General features: G+C 43.9%; 1 protein-coding gene across 1 annotated transcript in view; it reads left to right on the top strand.

The window, feature by feature from the left end:
* The window catches only part of kmt2cb (lysine (K)-specific methyltransferase 2Cb), a 66,143-nt gene extending 51,734 nt beyond the window's left edge, over window positions 1-14,409 (top strand). Inside the window, exons 39-60 of the mRNA XM_071534018.1 lie at window positions 7-118; window positions 427-493; window positions 604-664; window positions 792-1,024; window positions 1,356-2,990; window positions 3,271-3,462; window positions 5,260-5,424; window positions 5,578-5,707; window positions 5,979-6,126; window positions 6,572-6,756; window positions 6,977-7,113; window positions 7,560-7,836; window positions 8,487-8,626; window positions 9,477-9,590; window positions 9,801-10,929; window positions 11,022-11,158; window positions 11,265-11,407; window positions 11,633-11,807; window positions 11,925-12,041; window positions 12,194-12,267; window positions 12,417-12,525; window positions 12,632-14,409. Coding sequence (XP_071390119.1) covers window positions 7-118; window positions 427-493; window positions 604-664; window positions 792-1,024; window positions 1,356-2,990; window positions 3,271-3,462; window positions 5,260-5,424; window positions 5,578-5,707; window positions 5,979-6,126; window positions 6,572-6,756; window positions 6,977-7,113; window positions 7,560-7,836; window positions 8,487-8,626; window positions 9,477-9,590; window positions 9,801-10,929; window positions 11,022-11,158; window positions 11,265-11,407; window positions 11,633-11,807; window positions 11,925-12,041; window positions 12,194-12,267; window positions 12,417-12,525; window positions 12,632-12,724 — 5,573 coding nt within the window. The 3' untranslated portion in view covers window positions 12,725-14,409. The remainder of the gene's footprint in view (window positions 1-6; window positions 119-426; window positions 494-603; window positions 665-791; window positions 1,025-1,355; window positions 2,991-3,270; window positions 3,463-5,259; window positions 5,425-5,577; window positions 5,708-5,978; window positions 6,127-6,571; window positions 6,757-6,976; window positions 7,114-7,559; window positions 7,837-8,486; window positions 8,627-9,476; window positions 9,591-9,800; window positions 10,930-11,021; window positions 11,159-11,264; window positions 11,408-11,632; window positions 11,808-11,924; window positions 12,042-12,193; window positions 12,268-12,416; window positions 12,526-12,631) is intronic.
* Window positions 14,410-16,944: the final 2,535 nt, after the last annotated feature.

Raw genomic sequence — 16,944 nt, 5'->3', positions numbered from 1 at the left:
TTGCAGATTTTGATGCCATCACTGATCCTATTATGAAGGCAAAGATGGTTGCCCTGAAAGGCATCAACAAAGTCATGGTTCAGAACAACATGGGAATGACTCCGATGGTCATGAACAGGTAAAAGGCCCACTTTGTCCCCCTCCTACCCCCAAAATACTCAAATACAGGTTTTCAGCTTAATTGAATAATTGTAAAACTACACAAAATGTTTTGTCTTAAAATTGGCCATGTTTATTTATTGGTATTTAAAATGTAATACTGATGTTATCAGTCACAAGCAGTACTTGTGGAGCTGTTTTGATGGGTTTGGGTTTGAAAGCAAAATGAATGTCAATTTCATAACCCAACCACTTGGCAGTTGTTTTATTAAACAGTAGGAGGAGCACTGTAATAAATAGATGTTGCATGGCATTGCTCTGTCACAGATTTCCTCCTGGTCCTGTTCCACCTTGTCCTGAAAGCACACCACTTCCTCCACAAGTTGTTGGACAGGTAATTGAACCATTAATCTGCCTAGATGTTTTTTGAAAATTCATTAATGTGTAAATTGCAAGGAAAATGTAAATATCTAACAATGACCTGTTTGTCAACTTTAAAATCAGGACGGCAAATTGACACAAGTAGCAAGGCCTAATCCTCCAAACTTTGGACCAGGTTTTGTCAGTAAGTTCTCAATTTATATGCATCTTCAACTTTTTAGCTTGAAGGTCTGTCAGGCCTGGGAATGTTAAGATGTTTGTTTTTTATGCTGTCAAGATTGATAACAAAGGAGCCTTTTTCTCCTTTTCAGACAACGCTAAGAGGGCTCAGTATGAGGAGTGGCTCCAGGAGACACAGCAACTACTTCAGATGCAGCAGAAGTTTCTGGAAGAGAAGATTGGAGCTCATAGGAAGTCTAAGAAAGCCCTGTCTGCCAAGCAGAGAACGGCTAAGAAGGCAGGGAGAGAGTTCCCTGAGGAGGACGCTGAGCAGCTCAAACATGTCACAGAGCAGCAGGGTGTAGTGCAGAAACAACTGGAGCAGGTAAATGCTCAGCCTGTCAAACTCCACCACAGATTTCTAAACCTGCCCTGCTCTGAACCATGGCCGCCCTAAGCTATTTCCTCTTCATTTGTCCTCTGAGCAAAGTTTCAACAGGACTGATTTTTCAAACTTCGGCTTTGAACTTTTAGTTAATACTTGAAAGAGAAATCATTCACTTCTTCCCTCTGATAAATGTGTTTTCATAACTTTGTCTTGTGAATTTGACAAAACAATTTGAAAATAAAGACAGTATGTCATATCCTTGTCAGTTTCTGCAACTAATGGAATCTCAATTACATTGTTTGTGTTTATGCCTCATGTCCTGTTTCAGATCCGAAAGCAGCAGAAGGAACATGCCGAACTGATAGAGGAGTATAGAGTGAAACAGCAACAAAACATGCCACCTATAATGCCAGGAATGCCACCAATGCCAGGTCCTGCTGGCATGGTACCCAGTGGACCACCAGTTGTCCAGCCTCCTATGAACCCCATGATGCAGATGCAGCTTCATCCAGGCCAGCCAAATGCACCTCCACGCATGCCCAACGCACCTCCTGGCTGGCATTCCGGTGCTCCCATGCCCATGGGTGGACCTGGCATGCCACCTATCATGCCCCCCCAGGTGCCTATGGGAAATCCAGGCCAGCCTCATCAGATGCCAATGGGTAACCTACCTCAGCACCCGCAGATGCCTGTGGAGCCCCAACCACCGCTGGCTCCACCGGGCGGGGTAAAGCCTGTGCAGAAGTTTGATGACAACAACCCATTCAGTGAGGGCTTCCAGGAGCGAGAGAGGAGGGAGAGGCTGAGGGAACAGCAGGAGAGGCAGCGGGTGCAGCTCATGCAGGAGGTGGAGCGACAGAGAGCCCTGAAACAACGTATGGAGATGGAGCAGCAAGGCATGATGGGGCCAGATGGGAACATGGCACCGCTTGCTCAGATGCCTTTTTTCAACGCCGAGCTGCCACAGGACTTCATGCAGCCTCAGAGGCCTCCACCACAACAACAGCAACAACTTGGACCAATGTTCCCCCAGCAGCAGGGCATGCAGCCTGGTATGGGCTCTCCGCCTGGGGTGTTCATGCAAGGTGACAGGAGGGCCATGATGGGCAATGGGATGATGCCCCAGGACATGGGGCCTGGTTTGGGGCCTGATAATCTTGCCCTACAAGCTGCTGGCTTTCCCCAAGGTCAGCCCAGACCCCGTCGGTTCAGTGGACCAGGAATGATGCCTCAGATGCCAGGTGAAGGTCCACCATTTGGTGCTGACTCGGCTACACCTCTTCCCTCCAACTTCCCAGGCTCAGGCCAATCTCTAATCCAACTCTACTCCAACATCATCCCAGATGAGAAAGGGAAAAAGAAGAGGAACCGCAAGAAGAAGAAAGATGACGACGCAGATTCAGTCAAGACGCCTTCAACTCCACACTCTGACCTCACAGCTCCTCTCACACCCTGTGTCTCAGACACCTCCTCCACTCCAACCAGGAACACACATCTCTTCGGAGACCAGGATCTGTCCAGGTCCCCCTTGCTGGGGTCTTCTACCCCTAGTCACTCTGAGCTGGAGAGGCAGCTGTCTGGAGGGCTAGCTGGACAACCCAGTCTCCCCTCAGACGCAGCAAGGGCCCAGGCTCAGGAGCAAGACAGGATCCTCAACAACATTAAGCTGGAGCAGACTGATGCCAGTGAGTGTCATGGGCCAAGGGAAGGGCCCATCGGCTCAGAAATGGGCTCTGTGAAGGAAGAGGGTAGTAAAGGGGGCATGTCCCCCTTTCCTGCAGGGCAGAGTCCGTCCAACAAGGGCGAGGCTGGCAATGAACTACTGAAACACCTCCTGAAGAACAAGAGTACGCCTCCACCAGGTCTGCCCCACCAGAGATCAGAGGAGAGCCTGCGCTCAGAGGAGGAGGAGCACACAGACTGCAAAGCCCTGCTCAGGCAAAGCTCCATGGACAGCAATGGGGTGAGTTTGTTGTTTGATGAATCACATGGCTATAGAGCACTGTGGGGGTGATCGACGTAGTGAGTCATAGATGCGCTAAGTGATTCAGATGGGAGGCGCGTCACAGAGTTAAATTGGTATGAGTCATAGCTGTCAGTTTTTGAATGAGTCACTGTTATGTCTTCGAAAATGCTTGTTTTCTCCTGAAAATGAAGCCATAATACTGCTCAAATTTGAGGTTTATTTTTTGAGATTACATTGTTTTACTTTTTATACAATAGCATCTTTCTCTCATCTCCAGGCATATTCAGATGGCATCCCTGACTTCCCTGGACCTCTGCTCCCTGAACAGGAGAAGAAAAAAGGGAGGAACAAGAGGGCTCCTAAAGGTGGGGAGAAACCTGCCTCTCGCTACAAGAAGAGGAAGAAGGAAGGGGACGAGAAGCAGCTGCTGCACTCTGGCCCTGACACTGTAATGACCCAAATTAAACAGGTAAAACATGGATCCTAGCACATTATCACCTGGTCTTCATAAAATAGGAAGAAGCTGCACCACTGAATTTCTTTGGAAACAACAGAAGAGGCTAATGAAATGCTTTAGATAGGAAAATGTAGCTTGAAATCAGAATGCTTTATTCAGAGTTTTACAGTACTAATTACAGCCAAAATAGAAAAGTGTTTCCACTGAGTGCACAGGCACCATTTCATGTATCATAAGCATATTACTGTAATTATGTACTTGCTGGATGACAGTTATACACCCAGGCATTAGTAGCTGTTATTATTCAGGAGAATGGAAGGGGAATTATGATTATGTTGTAACCCCCTCTGTGCTGCTTATTGATTTAAACTTTATGGAGCTGCCTCACTTCCTAGAGATGTACTGCAATATAATCCACATCACATTATACAAAAAATGCTTAATTCAAATACTGTAGTTTACTTGGTTCTCACAAGAATAGCATGGATATATCTAAATTACTGTTATAGATAATTGCTGAATTTTTTTTCTGAAAAAAATATGTTAAAGTTAATTTTTAACGAGTCCTGAAATGAGATTTACTTATGTGAGTCCAGTGATCTGAGATAGTCCAGTCAACATTTCTGAACCAAAGCTAGAAAAAACAAAGAACCAGTACATGTGGATTCATCAAGAGACATTTTCTGGAGCTGCTTCATTGACTAAAGCTTTTCAGATGGGATTGGTTTTCAGGACAATGTGCGTAAAGTAATAGTTAACAGAGGACATTTTAATGTTAATGGACAATTCGCAGAAGATTGCTGGTCTCCAAACTAACAGCCTATCTGATTTATACGTTGTCATCACACCAAAAATGTACCATGTGTCATACGTAACTTCCGCAATTGACATTGACGTGCTCATCTGTAGCGATACAGCATGGCTGCAAGAGCGAAGAAAAGTGAGGGTGTTGTCACTGCAGTCTGCGTAATGATGATGTATCAAATGTGGGTGGCGCCAAACGTTGACTCGGCAAGAGGCAAATGGTCAATTAATCAAGAACCTTCCCCTTGAGGGTACATCCAAATATTGTAATGGGTATAGGGTATTGTAGAGTAGAATAACTATTATCCCCAAAGGGGAATTTGTCTTCCAGTCAGTAGCCACAGGGTGAAAAACAGCACATACTTAAGTGCCATTATTTAAAGACTGATAATGTATTTTTACAGCAAAAGAGGAAATTTGAAGAAATTGACATAGTGAGAATCATGTATAGAAAACATATGCATAGTAATGTATGATTCCTCAGAACATAAGATATAACACCAGAGAAGAACCTTGTACTATACTATTCTAGTTTTACTTGAGCTTGTTTTTACTGGGTATTTTACAGGAGGTAAAAGGGCTGAGATTTTTTACTGCCGTGGGCGCACGCAGTCTGTAAAAATTACTGACATGGCAGATTCGGACAGGACTAAAATTAGACATGCTCCAGTAATGATAACATTACCCTACCTCCCCTTGTAAAACTAATCCCATCTGAGTGGAGCTTTAGACATTGACTTTTTGAACTGATAAATGTTTTGTTTGATCTTGTAAATCAAATTGAGTGTCACTGTAATTACTATACAGTTATTAAGAAAGAACATATGAGTAATCCCTCAAGTATGTTTTTTTTTTTAAGGTATTGTGAAATTTCCATCCACAGATTTAATGATGATTAACTTGCCAGGCAGTTTGTGCTGGAGCATTCATTACACTTGAGGGTACTCTTTCTTGTCATTCTAGCCTCATCCCTTCCTCTCGTTCTGTCTTTCTCTCCTGCCACAGCAGCTCTCCTTGTTGCCCCTGATGGAGCCACTGATTGGAGTCAACTTTGCCCATTTTGCTCCCTACGGCAGCGGCCAGATCAATGGGGAGAACCTCCTGTCTGGGACCTTCGGCAGCGCCTCGCTGGATGGAGTCTCTGACTATTATTCCCAACTGGCCTACAAGGTGAGGCCTGCTTACCTTGCTAAGTTACTGGCTCTCAAGGTAACAGATGAGCTGAACTTTATTGATCCCCACGGGGTGATTAACAGAGGGTGATGTGTATTAGAATGCCTGCAGTGTGGTGTGATGACATTGCATTGGTCTTGATTCCCAAAGCAGAGTAACCTGAGCAACCCACCAACACCGCCCGCGTCTCTTCCTCCCACCCCACCACCTGTGAACCGACAGAAAATGATCAACGGCTTTGCCACAACAGAGGAGCTGGCCAGCAAAGCTGCAGTCATGGGTAAGCATTCAGGGATGGAGCTTACACCTTGTTAACACACTTCAGAAGCCATATACTCTCGTGAATTTTGTTGCCCCATAAAATTTTAGAACATCCGGTTCACGGTGAAAACCCTGCATATCCACTCTCTCCCTCTATCCTGATCTTAAAAAAATAGTTCAGAAAATTGAATTCTAACAGTGTTTTTCCACCATTAGTGCCAAGTATAGTGTGCACTTCCATTATGAGACAAACATGTATTCTCATTTCAATGTGCCTATATTTCATACAGTGTCCAAAGGCCTGGTCCCAAAGCCGCTTCACGTCCCATTCAGGACCGAGGAGGATCTGCTGGCCCGGGCCATCGCTCAGGGACCCAAAACCGTGGATGTCCCAGCCTCCCTCCCCACCCCACCCCACAACAACCAGGAGGAGCTCAGGTAACAGACAGATGGTGCAAGAGAGTACTGCTTCCCAACTGTCTTTTAGAGTGGCTGTCACACCATGTATGGCTGTCAGCTCTTGTTGTTAGCATTGATGATTTTATTCATGCAGTGGTATACCAACTAGGGCTGCACAGTAATGACAGAAAGTGGGTCATGTTTAGTTTTTTTTTCTCCCCTGAAAATGGTGATTGTGAAATTGTAATGCTTGTGTGGTTTTTCTACATAATTTCATTTTCAGCACTTTAAAAGGTGCTCAAAGGATGAGATGTTTAAGATTTGAAACACCTTTCCCTCTTATAGAAAAATCAGTCTCTTATCTTGCTCTATCTAGTCGATATTGTGATATCCTTTTATTTGTTTTTTCTTCTTTCCCCTCAATTAATTATGAATCCCCGATGCCGACACTAACAGGTCTCTCTTCGCTTCTTCTCTTAAACAGTAACAGAGGACAGGAGCCTTGCAAGGACAGGGACACACCAGACAGTTTTGTTCCGTCCTCGTCTCCTGAGAGCGTGGTTGGCATGGAGATCAGTCGCTACCCAGACCTCTCCCTGGTGAAGGAAGAGCCCCCCTCCCCTTGTCTGTCTCCTGTCCTCCCGATGCTCCCTCCACCTGATGGGAAAGGTAAATGTACACAACTGCAATATAATCAGCCCACTTTTAATATTTATTCCTGTGATTACAATCAATAATAATTACATGTCGTTCTATACAATTCTATTTAAATACACAACTCCAGCAGACCTAACCCACTTGTAATTGTAACAACCACATGTTTACTTTGGGAAACAATGTGACTTTTTCTCACGACTGTCTTCCATTTGTCTTACTTTTTATCCTATAGGATCAGAGATCAAGCTGCAGGAGATCAAGACGGAGCCTTCAGGAATGTTCTTTGGCTCCCCCTTTGGCCCCATGGCTAACGATTCCAAACAAGGGCTGGTGTCTGTGGCTATCACACTGAGACCAGCCGCAGCAGAGGTGAGAGTACTTCTACTTTTTCAGTTTCTATTTTCATAATCTGTGGCAGTTTTTTTTTTTTTTTTTCATGGTGTCGTGGTCAACAAGGGGGAGGTCAGTCAGCAAGGGGTGAAATTTGTACTCCTTTAAACGTGTGCCGTCAAACTTAATCATAGTTTACAGCACAGAAAATCATTTTATACAAATCACATTTAGGGTTTTTTTTTTCAGTATCATGAAAAAAGTCGTAGTGTGAAAATGTAACTTCAGCTACCATAATCCTCTTGTCATATTCATGTCAGAAAGAACTGTTCATTATCGCCGCAAATGCATCGTGGGACTGCACAGATTATATTTATCTTTTCTTTCTCAGCAAAATAATGTGATCTCCCTACACCACTGCTGGTGAGGTTATTTTTTTAAATGAAACCTTGTTAACTAGACTGTTGATGTGTTTTTCGTCTCAGAACATCACGGGTGTAGTGGCAGCCATTTCAGACCTCCTGTGTGTGAAGATCCCTAGCAGCTATGAGGTCAGCAGCACACCAGAGAGGGCGCCCCTGTCTATGCTCAGTGGTCTGAGGGTGGGCCCCCATGGCCTAGAGCCTCGGCCTCCCATGCTCTTCCAGGGACGTGGAGACAGCGGAGGCCCTCAGGGGGTCCCGGGCCAGATGATGAGGCCCGGTGGAGCACAGGGGATGATGCAACAGACGCATCACCTCCGCTTCCCACCCGACAGCCCAGGTGAGGGAATAAAACCAAAATTAAACAAGAATATCGCTCACTCCCACAAGTGCTGTACTGCAGCTTTAATTGAAATGAGTCATGTCTGATTTCACTTAAACTTAATGACACCCTGTGAAAAAGCACAAAGCAGCAGAGCAATCTCAATATGTAATGGTTTCCCCTTTAATGTCCTCAGGTGCAATTAGTTCTCGCTTAACAGTGTTTACAAATGGCCATTTTGTCTTGCACATCATTATTCGTCTGGGGCTGAGGGCAGCGTCTGGCCCAGGTGCTGACGGGCATCCTTATTGATTTCAGACAGCGATTCTCTCAGCTAATGAAACAGAGTAATGATCTTTGGTGAGACCACAGTGGCACACAAAGTCCTGCTTATTGCTGTCAAACCATCAGGCACAAGCCTAATGAATGTTGTCAGTTGGCACAGAAACCTTTGGATAAGAAAGTGGACACTTCATCAAGAGTCCAAGGCTATGGGCATTTGCCTCAATTGTGTAGTGTAATTTCCGGTACTTCTGTAATTATGTGTCTATCTTCCAAACTAATGTTTATTTAATCATAAAATCGTGCATCATACCTCAGTAAGGTCATGGTCAGAGGACCTGCTCTGGAATGTATATCATTTTTTAAAAACATGCTTTGTGCTTCAGGCTCAGCTGTAGCTAGAGGACCTGACCAGAAGAATCCTGGGAGTCCTGGAGCCAAGCCTCAGTGGTGCTGCCACTGCAAGGTGGTGGTTCTGGGAAATGGAGTGCAGAAATCCATCAAAGACCTCCTTGCCCACAAACAGGTACCGAATCATTTAGGCCTATCCACGTTTCGGGGATGCAGGGTGGCGTAGTATGTTGGCAGACTGCCATTCAACTGGAGCACCTGGGTCCAAGCACCCCATGTCGGCAAGCATCCACCCTGCTGAAGTGTTGTTGAGCAAGACACTGAATCCCTCCTAGCTGTAGGGCGTGTTCTGTAGCTCATCCTGCGCTCTGACCTCACGGTAGAGGGGAGGAGGGGCTAAAAGATAATTCCTCTACAGTGATCAATATCACGTCACTTTTTTCATGAGGTTGAAATAATTAACTGTCCTTAGCTAAGCATTGACATTTTTGTCCACAGCCCCATATAACATAAATGTCCCCAGTTGGCTAGCTAATGGTCCATAGTCTATGTGCTTAAATATATATGACACAATCACGATGGGCCCATTAAAAGTCGTTTCTGTCAGACAACCATGAATCATTCTAGTGTTGATTTTCCCAGGAGGCACTGTATAGACGGGTCATGACCGAAGGCCCAGACCTCACTTCACAGAATATATTATTCCACATTCAGCCTGAAGCCCCACTCACTCACATATGCCCACACACACGCACTGCACCATGGTCATGCTACACATATACTCTGATTATTTAAATCCTGCCTGTTGGAGTGAAATCCATCTCGGAGCAATTAGTGGGTTAAGCAGTGTGCCCTATGACTTCAGTCTTTGGGGAGTTTTGGTTATTTAAATATTGTAGCTTTTTGATGTTTATTTCATAAATCCTGTTCATATCAATTAAGCTTGAGCAATTCACATTGGTGAGCCTTTGATTTATTACTTCATTTCTTATTCAGTCTATTAATACTTTGATTTCTCTCATTAGGAGTCTGAAGGGCAGTTGAAGTCTGAGAGAGACTTGGTCTTCTGCAGTCACAGCTGCTTTCTTCTCTATTCTTCCTCCTCATCCTCGCAATCCAGATCAGCCACAGAGACTAAGGTTTGTCCCACAACCCATGCATAAACACCATCATCAATCTGAAGGGTAGATCACTAAGAGCCAGAATAGGTGTGTGTGTACAGTGTAACACAACAAAAACACTGCGTTTCTGACTCTTAGTGATCTATTATATGACCTGGGTTACACAATTCACATGATATTTCTTGTTTTTGCTAGACATCATAATCTGGTCTGATTTCATCCTTTCAGGAATCAGTGGCCCTTCTCCCAGACTCTGAGCAAAAGGAGAGCCTTTCTAAAGCCCAGCACCAGTACAGCAACAACATGTCCTCACTGGATGTTCATTGCCTGGCCCAGCTCCAGCCCAAGCAGTCTCCCCCTTCCACCCCTCCCATCCCCTTCCCCTTCCCCATGGCAAACGAGACGCCCAAAACAGAGGCCAAGTCTGATACCATCAAAGTGACAGTGAAGCTGAAGGCCCGGCCAAGAGCCTACCACCATGACGGCTGGCACCAGGGAAAGAGACAGAAGGGCCTCCGCTGGAGGAAGTGGACAGTCCAGGTGGTGGTGCCCAGGGGGAACTCCCAGCTCCCAGATGAGGATAAGATCGATGACCTCCTGAGGAAGTTGGGCGCCTCCTTGCGCCCCCCTGTCTTGCTCCGGGACCAGAGGCGTTGCTGTTTTTGCCACCAGCTTGGAGACGGGATCACTGACGGCCCTGCCAGGCTGCTTAACCTAGATCTTGATGTATGGGTCCACCTCAACTGTGCCCTCTGGTCCACCGAGGTGTATGAGACTCAGGCCGGTGCCCTCATCAACGTGGAGCTGGCACTGCGTCGCGGCCAGTCGGTCCGCTGCGCCTACTGCCAGCAGACAGGTGCTACCAGCGGCTGCCACCGGCTACGCTGCACCAACGTCTACCACTTCACCTGTGCTCTGCAAGCTCACTGCACCTTCTTCAAAGACAAGACCATGCTCTGTCACGCCCACAGGCCCCGGGGCACGGCTGGACAGGCGCTGGAGCACGAGCTGCGCTGCTTCGCCGTCTTCCGGCGCGTCTATGTCCAGAGGGACGAAGTGCGGCAGATTGCCACTGCTGTGCGGCAGCCTGAGCTGGGCTACACCTTTCGCGTGGGCAGCCTGGTGTTACATGCCATGGGCCAACTAACCCCCCAGCAAATGGCAGCCTTCCATTCCCCTACGGCCATCTTCCCAGTTGGCTACGAGGCTTGCCGCATCTACTGGAGCATGCGCCATGGCAACCGGCGCTGCCGCTATGTCTGTTCTGTTGAGGAGAGAGAGGAGCAGCCGGAGTTTTCCATCCGAGTCATCGAACAGGGCTACCAGGACCTGGTCCTGACTGACAACACTGCTAAAGGTTTGCCCCGATGTCCTCGCTTGTTCCCAGCCCTGTCAGGAGTACAATATGGTTTGTAACCATCTTGAGTGCTTGTCTTGCTGTTTCTTTAGGAGTGTGGGACAAGGTTCTGGGTCCCGTTGCTGAGAGAAGAACTGAATCAGGCACTCTGAAACTCTTCCCTGTCTACCTGAAAGGAGAGGACCTGTTTGGGCTTACAGTTTCTGCAGTCACCAAAATCTCTGAATCGGTTTGTAGCTGCTTTCAGCGAATTCATTCAGTTAGAAATTTAAACAAATGAATGTAATGTTCCATACAGGCTGCAGAATATCAACCTGTTTTACTCTTTATTTCAGCTCCCAGGAGTGGAGGCTTGTGAGAGGTACTCGTTCCGTTACGGACGCAACCCTCTAGTGGAGTTGCCTCTCATCTTCAACCCTGCTGGCACCGCCCGCGCCCAGCCAAGAACCAACACGCCCTCCACTGCACTGGTGATAAGGTAACTTTGGGTGAAGTTGACACTGTTTGATATGGGTGGCAGGGTGGCTGAGGGGTTAGAGAGAGCGTCATTCAACCGGAGGCTCTACCAGCTACTGAGGTGTTATTCTGTCACCTGCTCTGCTCTGACTTCCCTGTACGGACGCAAGCGAAAAGAGAATTCCCCAACGGGCATTAGTAAAGTTTATTATTATTTTTGTTATGTCTGCCACCTCTCAACATACAGGCCACAGCCACAGACTGTATCCAGCAGCAGTGCCAGGTCCAACCAGAATGTGGCTCAAGGAGAGGGTGGCGCCCCCCATAGCAAGCCACCAGTAGTGCACCCCAGGTCCTCTCAGTACCGCTGGATGAAGAGTGAGTGGAGAGCCAATGTCTATCTGGCCCGCTCTCGCATCCAGGTGAGTCTTGAACTAGATATAAGACTTATTTCTCAGCTATGATGGGATAAAATTGATGCTCTTGCCTTCTGTTTCCTGTGGACAGAATGATTCCCTAATTGTTAAATGTATTTACAGGGCCTGGGGCTGTTTGCTGCCAGAGACGTTGAAAAACAAACTATGCTGATTGAGTACAACGGAACAATCCTCCGCAATGAGGTTGCCATCAGAAAAGAGAAGATCTACAGATCTCAGGTATACAGTCTCCTGTTTTTTTTAAACATTCAGTTGATGTTAAATAAAAAATTACATGGCTGCTTTTATGTATTTGACCTGAAAATTCCTTGTAGTCTAAAGTTGCTTTTATCAAAAGTTACAGCTGGTAATTTTTCTTCACTCCCTTACAGAACCGAGGAGTGTTCATGTTCCGCATTGACAGTGAACATGTTGTCGATGCCACTCGAACCGGAGGGCTAGCAAGGTAGTGTAGGATTGTATTAGTCATTTTTACATTTTTAGAGAATGTGAACTTGTTTATTGTAGCTGTGATGTTGTACCTTATAAATGTCATATCTAGAATGTCATGTGATTTGTAATAATGCCTTTCTCATTTTCTGTTTCGTTATAAAGATATATCAACCACTCTTGCGCCCCGAACTGTGTTGCTGAGGTGGTAACATTCGAAAGGGGTTACAAAATCATCATCAGCTGCAATCGCAGAATTGAGAAAGGAGAGGAGGTGAGTTTTTGTTTTTTGCTTTTTTCTAGACTATTTATGTATTCAGTTGTTTGGATGTTTGTGTGCAACCTTCATCCTCACACGTGTTTATTGCCCTGTTTTGCAGCTGTGCTTTGACTACCAGTTTGACACTGCGGACGGTCAGCACAAGATCACTTGCCACTGTGGAGCTCCTGAATGCAGGAAGTGGATTAACTGAGCAAAATGAAAACGACAAACACAAATGCATTCCTTGCTATCGAGTGTGGATGCCCTGATCTCTGTACAGAGAAGACTGATTCACACTAAAGTCATTTTATGAATGAGCAGAAGGCCTGAACCCTTAGAGAGGTGTATGAAGTTCCGTTTTTGGCGAGTCGAGCGCGAGAAAGAATGGGTGGAGGAAGGGAAATGCAAGGCAGTAGCAGGATGTGACTTGTGCCATATGTGAGAGGCTCTGTTTTACTAGATGTCCTCTGTCTGTCTGTGTGTATCTGTGTGTTTGGTGTACATGGGGCGCAAAATCCACCAGCGAATGAGAGAGCACTGTGCGGGGTGCGGCCTTATTGCTTACTAAGGGCAGGCCCTTTTGTTTCATACTGTTAATGTATACCGTATGACTAAATGTAGACATCACTGAATGAGGAATGTACAGCAATGAATACCGCGAAGGGAATATTAACTTGCACTAAAAAAAAAGAAAAAAAAAACACACACACAAAAACTTTTAAGATACTTGATTCCATGAGTCAGTTTTATCATAGGTTTCTGTCATGTGATTTGTGTGGAATTCGAGAGGTTTTGTATTTATTACTGAGTGAATGAATTTTATTCTCAAAATGATGAGATTGATGAGTTAAAGAAGGCTAGACTGCTATTGTTTTTGAAGATTGAAGAAGACATGCTGTTACTTTTGTATAAATGTACATAAAGAAAACTATAGGAATAACCGACCAAATACTACCTTAACCTTCTTGATGTTTGGGTGTTTTTAAATTGTTTTTTGTTCTGTTTGTCGTTGAAATTTATTTAAGATGGACGTTATGATTTCAGTTTGAGAGTATATATTATGATTATTCTGTACAGAATTTGTAATATAACCACAATAATTCACAAAGTATTTTTGTTGTATTAAAAGTAAGGTATTGTAGCGTAGTGTTTTGTGACTTACACGTACTTTGACCACTCGAAAAGAAATATTTTTGTTGACTAACGTGGTAACGAGTTATCAGTTACAGAATCAAAAGAACTCTTCAAATCGTAAGAGATCGTTCTGATCTGTTTGCTGTTAATCAGGTTTGATTTTAAAGAACTGTGAATTAGGTTTTAAACTACCCAAAAACAACTTTTAACTTTTTAACACAAATAGGCATAGGAACACCACCATGTTTTCACCTGTTTTTATTTGTTTGTTTTTACATTTGCATTTACAAAAAAAATAGGTGCAAACGTCTAATGATACTGCAAGTTAGACGAAACTAGTCTGTAACAGAAAGAATCATGTGGGGAAACCTTGTTTGGAAAACAGAGATGGCATTCTCCTTAATCAGAAATGTTTCTTATACTGACACTTCACATGTCACATGCTTAGAAATGGAAGAGTTTTGCGTGCACAATTTCAAGTTGACTGTAAAATTTTGGAGACAGTCTTAGAACTTGTAATGTATATGGCATGTATTTTTTTAACTTTCCGAAGACTCAATTGTATATATTTTCTCAATGAATGGTTGTAACAAAATTGTTTCTTGGATATTTTTCTTCTCTTGTATGATATTACATCATCCTGCCAGTGTGTTTGTGCTACATTTTTCTTGGTCCTGTAAAGTAGTCTGAAATGTTTTTTTGAAAAATGCCTTTTGAAGTGTACAGAGTAATATGAGGTTTGGAGTTTGTGGAATTGAATTTAGAAACATTTACAAAAATAAACTATTTTACATCTTAATATCTTGTGTGTATGTGTCATCAATAATTTACAGGCCTAATGGTTTAAAGAGACTATCTTTAAAGTCACTGAAATTAAAAAAAAAATGACATTTTTGCTTTTTAGCTCATTCTATCATACCAAGAATCATCATACCAGAATTTATGTCAAAAGAAGATGTAAAATTTATTTGATCGTGTTTTTATATCAAAATCTCATTGCTTTTGCTTCCTGGAAAACATAATCTTTAGTGGTGACTTCATTGCCTACTAGGAGGCGTACATAAAAATTCCAACCAATAAAACATCAGATTTTTTTAACAATCCCACCCCTCTATCCCTCTCATCAAATAAAACTGCCTTTCTCTCCCTAACTGATATCCCATTGGTTTACACTTTTGAACGATCCCTCCCTGCAGTATGTCCCGCCCTAACATCCTGTTTCAACAGGAAAATACATCACATTAAGGAAGCAAGATGCTCTCAAAATGCAGTTTCATTGTGACTTTAAATGACCCAGGTTCAAGTCCCATATTAGCAAAGATCTGCCCAGCTCAGTGACTTTAAAGAAAATCATTGAATCCCTCCCAGCTGTAGGGGCGCTGCTCTGTAGCTGAGCCTGCACTCTGACCTCCATGGAGGGGACAGGCGACAACAGAATTTCCCCAATTAAGAGTAACATTTATTATCAACAGGAAAATGGTAGATAAACTGACTAGAGTGGCCTGATACAATTTTTAGGGGTGGAGTTTTATTGAGAATGATTGTAATGGACACTTACTAGTACATGGATAATTCAGAGTTATTTCCTAAACTGAATTGAATGTCAAGAAACGGTCCTTGGTGGGAACTGGCACCTTACTCTGTCCTGCACCGGACTGTGAGCATCAGAGGGCAGGGCAGGGTGTGAGCTGGCTGACAGGCATGGGGCATCCTGCTGGAGCAAGCCTCTCTTTCACTGGAGACACCTACAGACCAAACATTAGTACTACAGTTTATTGTGATGAATAGGAGTGGGGTCGCCAATGTCTTTCTTTGACATCAGGGGTAATTCTGTCTTGTAAAATGAATTACACCCAAAAAAAAAAGATGATGCTGCTAAGCCTGACTTTATAAAACCAATGTCCAGTATGCAGGCTATTACTGGTCCCATGTCATATGCAAGAAGTGAAGATTTCCCCCAGCAGCCTGATGCTAGATAAAGCCACAAGGGAGAATAAAGCCACTGTTAATGGATGGAGGAGAGACCGAAGTGAGGCAGGGAAGGATGACTCATAAAAAACCAGCATCATCTGCCTGTAGGCCTACATGATATAAATAAGGCAATGAAGCGAAAAGAAATGCCTTGGTGCCTCAATGAAGGCATTTTGCAATTACACAGAAAAAGAGAGAACCCTCTCCTCTCTACTGAAAGATATATTCCTGTCTTCTACTCACTGTAATGCTCTATAAATCCCCTCTATTCCTCTCCTTCCCCCTGACTCTTATTTCCCTGCTTCCTTTGCACTCATTATTGGTTGCTTGCAGTTTTGGGTGATCTAGGAATTTAAGCTTATTCTACTGTTTCACTCATTTAAAGTCCTTCTGGACAACTATATAACTTAAAGAAAAACAACATAAACACATATTTTACATAATTTACTATAGCATACGTTCAAATAGCCCAAATAATTAATTATGTGGGAAAAGTAATTGATTTGGTTAAAAGGAAAATAAAAAAGAAATAGTTAAAACTCAAGTCAAACGTGTTTGCAGTAAGCATATTGCATTAAAATACTACTTACCATCCAAACCAGACTTCCTTACCAAGACACAATAGTCCAGTCGTATTTCTCCTCATCTCCTTCACTGATGCCCAGCCAACCTTTCCAGTGGGCTGGATAGCTAAAAAGCTTGTTTACACTGAGCAGGGGTTACAAACGTCACACTTCATTCATAGTCTCACCCAGTTCATTTCGTAGGAAAATAAAAGGGAGTAGTACTGACATCTGTTGGTGAAGCTGTGCGCATTACGCGTGCTGCAGGTGTTGTGTAAAAATATGTATCCCCTATCAAATGTGTTTCCCTGTCGTGTGTGTCGTCGTTTTTTCCTCGGTGTGTCTTGTTTTGCCAGTATACAAGGACATTATCATGGGATAAATGTGCTTAATAAATGACAAGTAAAGTAATTCATAGCCCGAGTTCCTTGTAGAATCAGTGTGGTTTGAAATAATACGATCATTGTTCATTATATGGCAACTATAGGCAGCTTACCACTTTAATTTTGTGTGTGAAATGTTTTTAAAACGTTGTTTTTACCGTAAAACCCCATCTAAAACATATCTATAGAATACTAGCATACTGCAGTATTTTTTCATACGGTATAATCCACACAAAAAAAATGAAATGATTTTGTTGTTTTCCTTCTTGACGTGAAATCGCGGCGACTACACGCGAGGGGAAACACATTTTTCAGGGTGTACCAACTGCGGCACAACACCTGTCCATACTATCAGTGTTGTTGAAATTAATTTGAAGATG

This window comes from Centroberyx affinis, unplaced genomic scaffold (assembly GCF_046629955.1).
Source record: "Centroberyx affinis isolate AG114_WGS23_722 - 3 ecotype Tasmania unplaced genomic scaffold, CSIRO-AGI_Caff_v1 ptg002475l_1, whole genome shotgun sequence".
Classification (NCBI taxonomy): domain Eukaryota; kingdom Metazoa; phylum Chordata; class Actinopteri; order Beryciformes; family Berycidae; genus Centroberyx; species Centroberyx affinis.
Note: the sequence above shows the minus strand (reverse complement) of the source record. Positions and strands in the feature narration are given on the sequence as shown.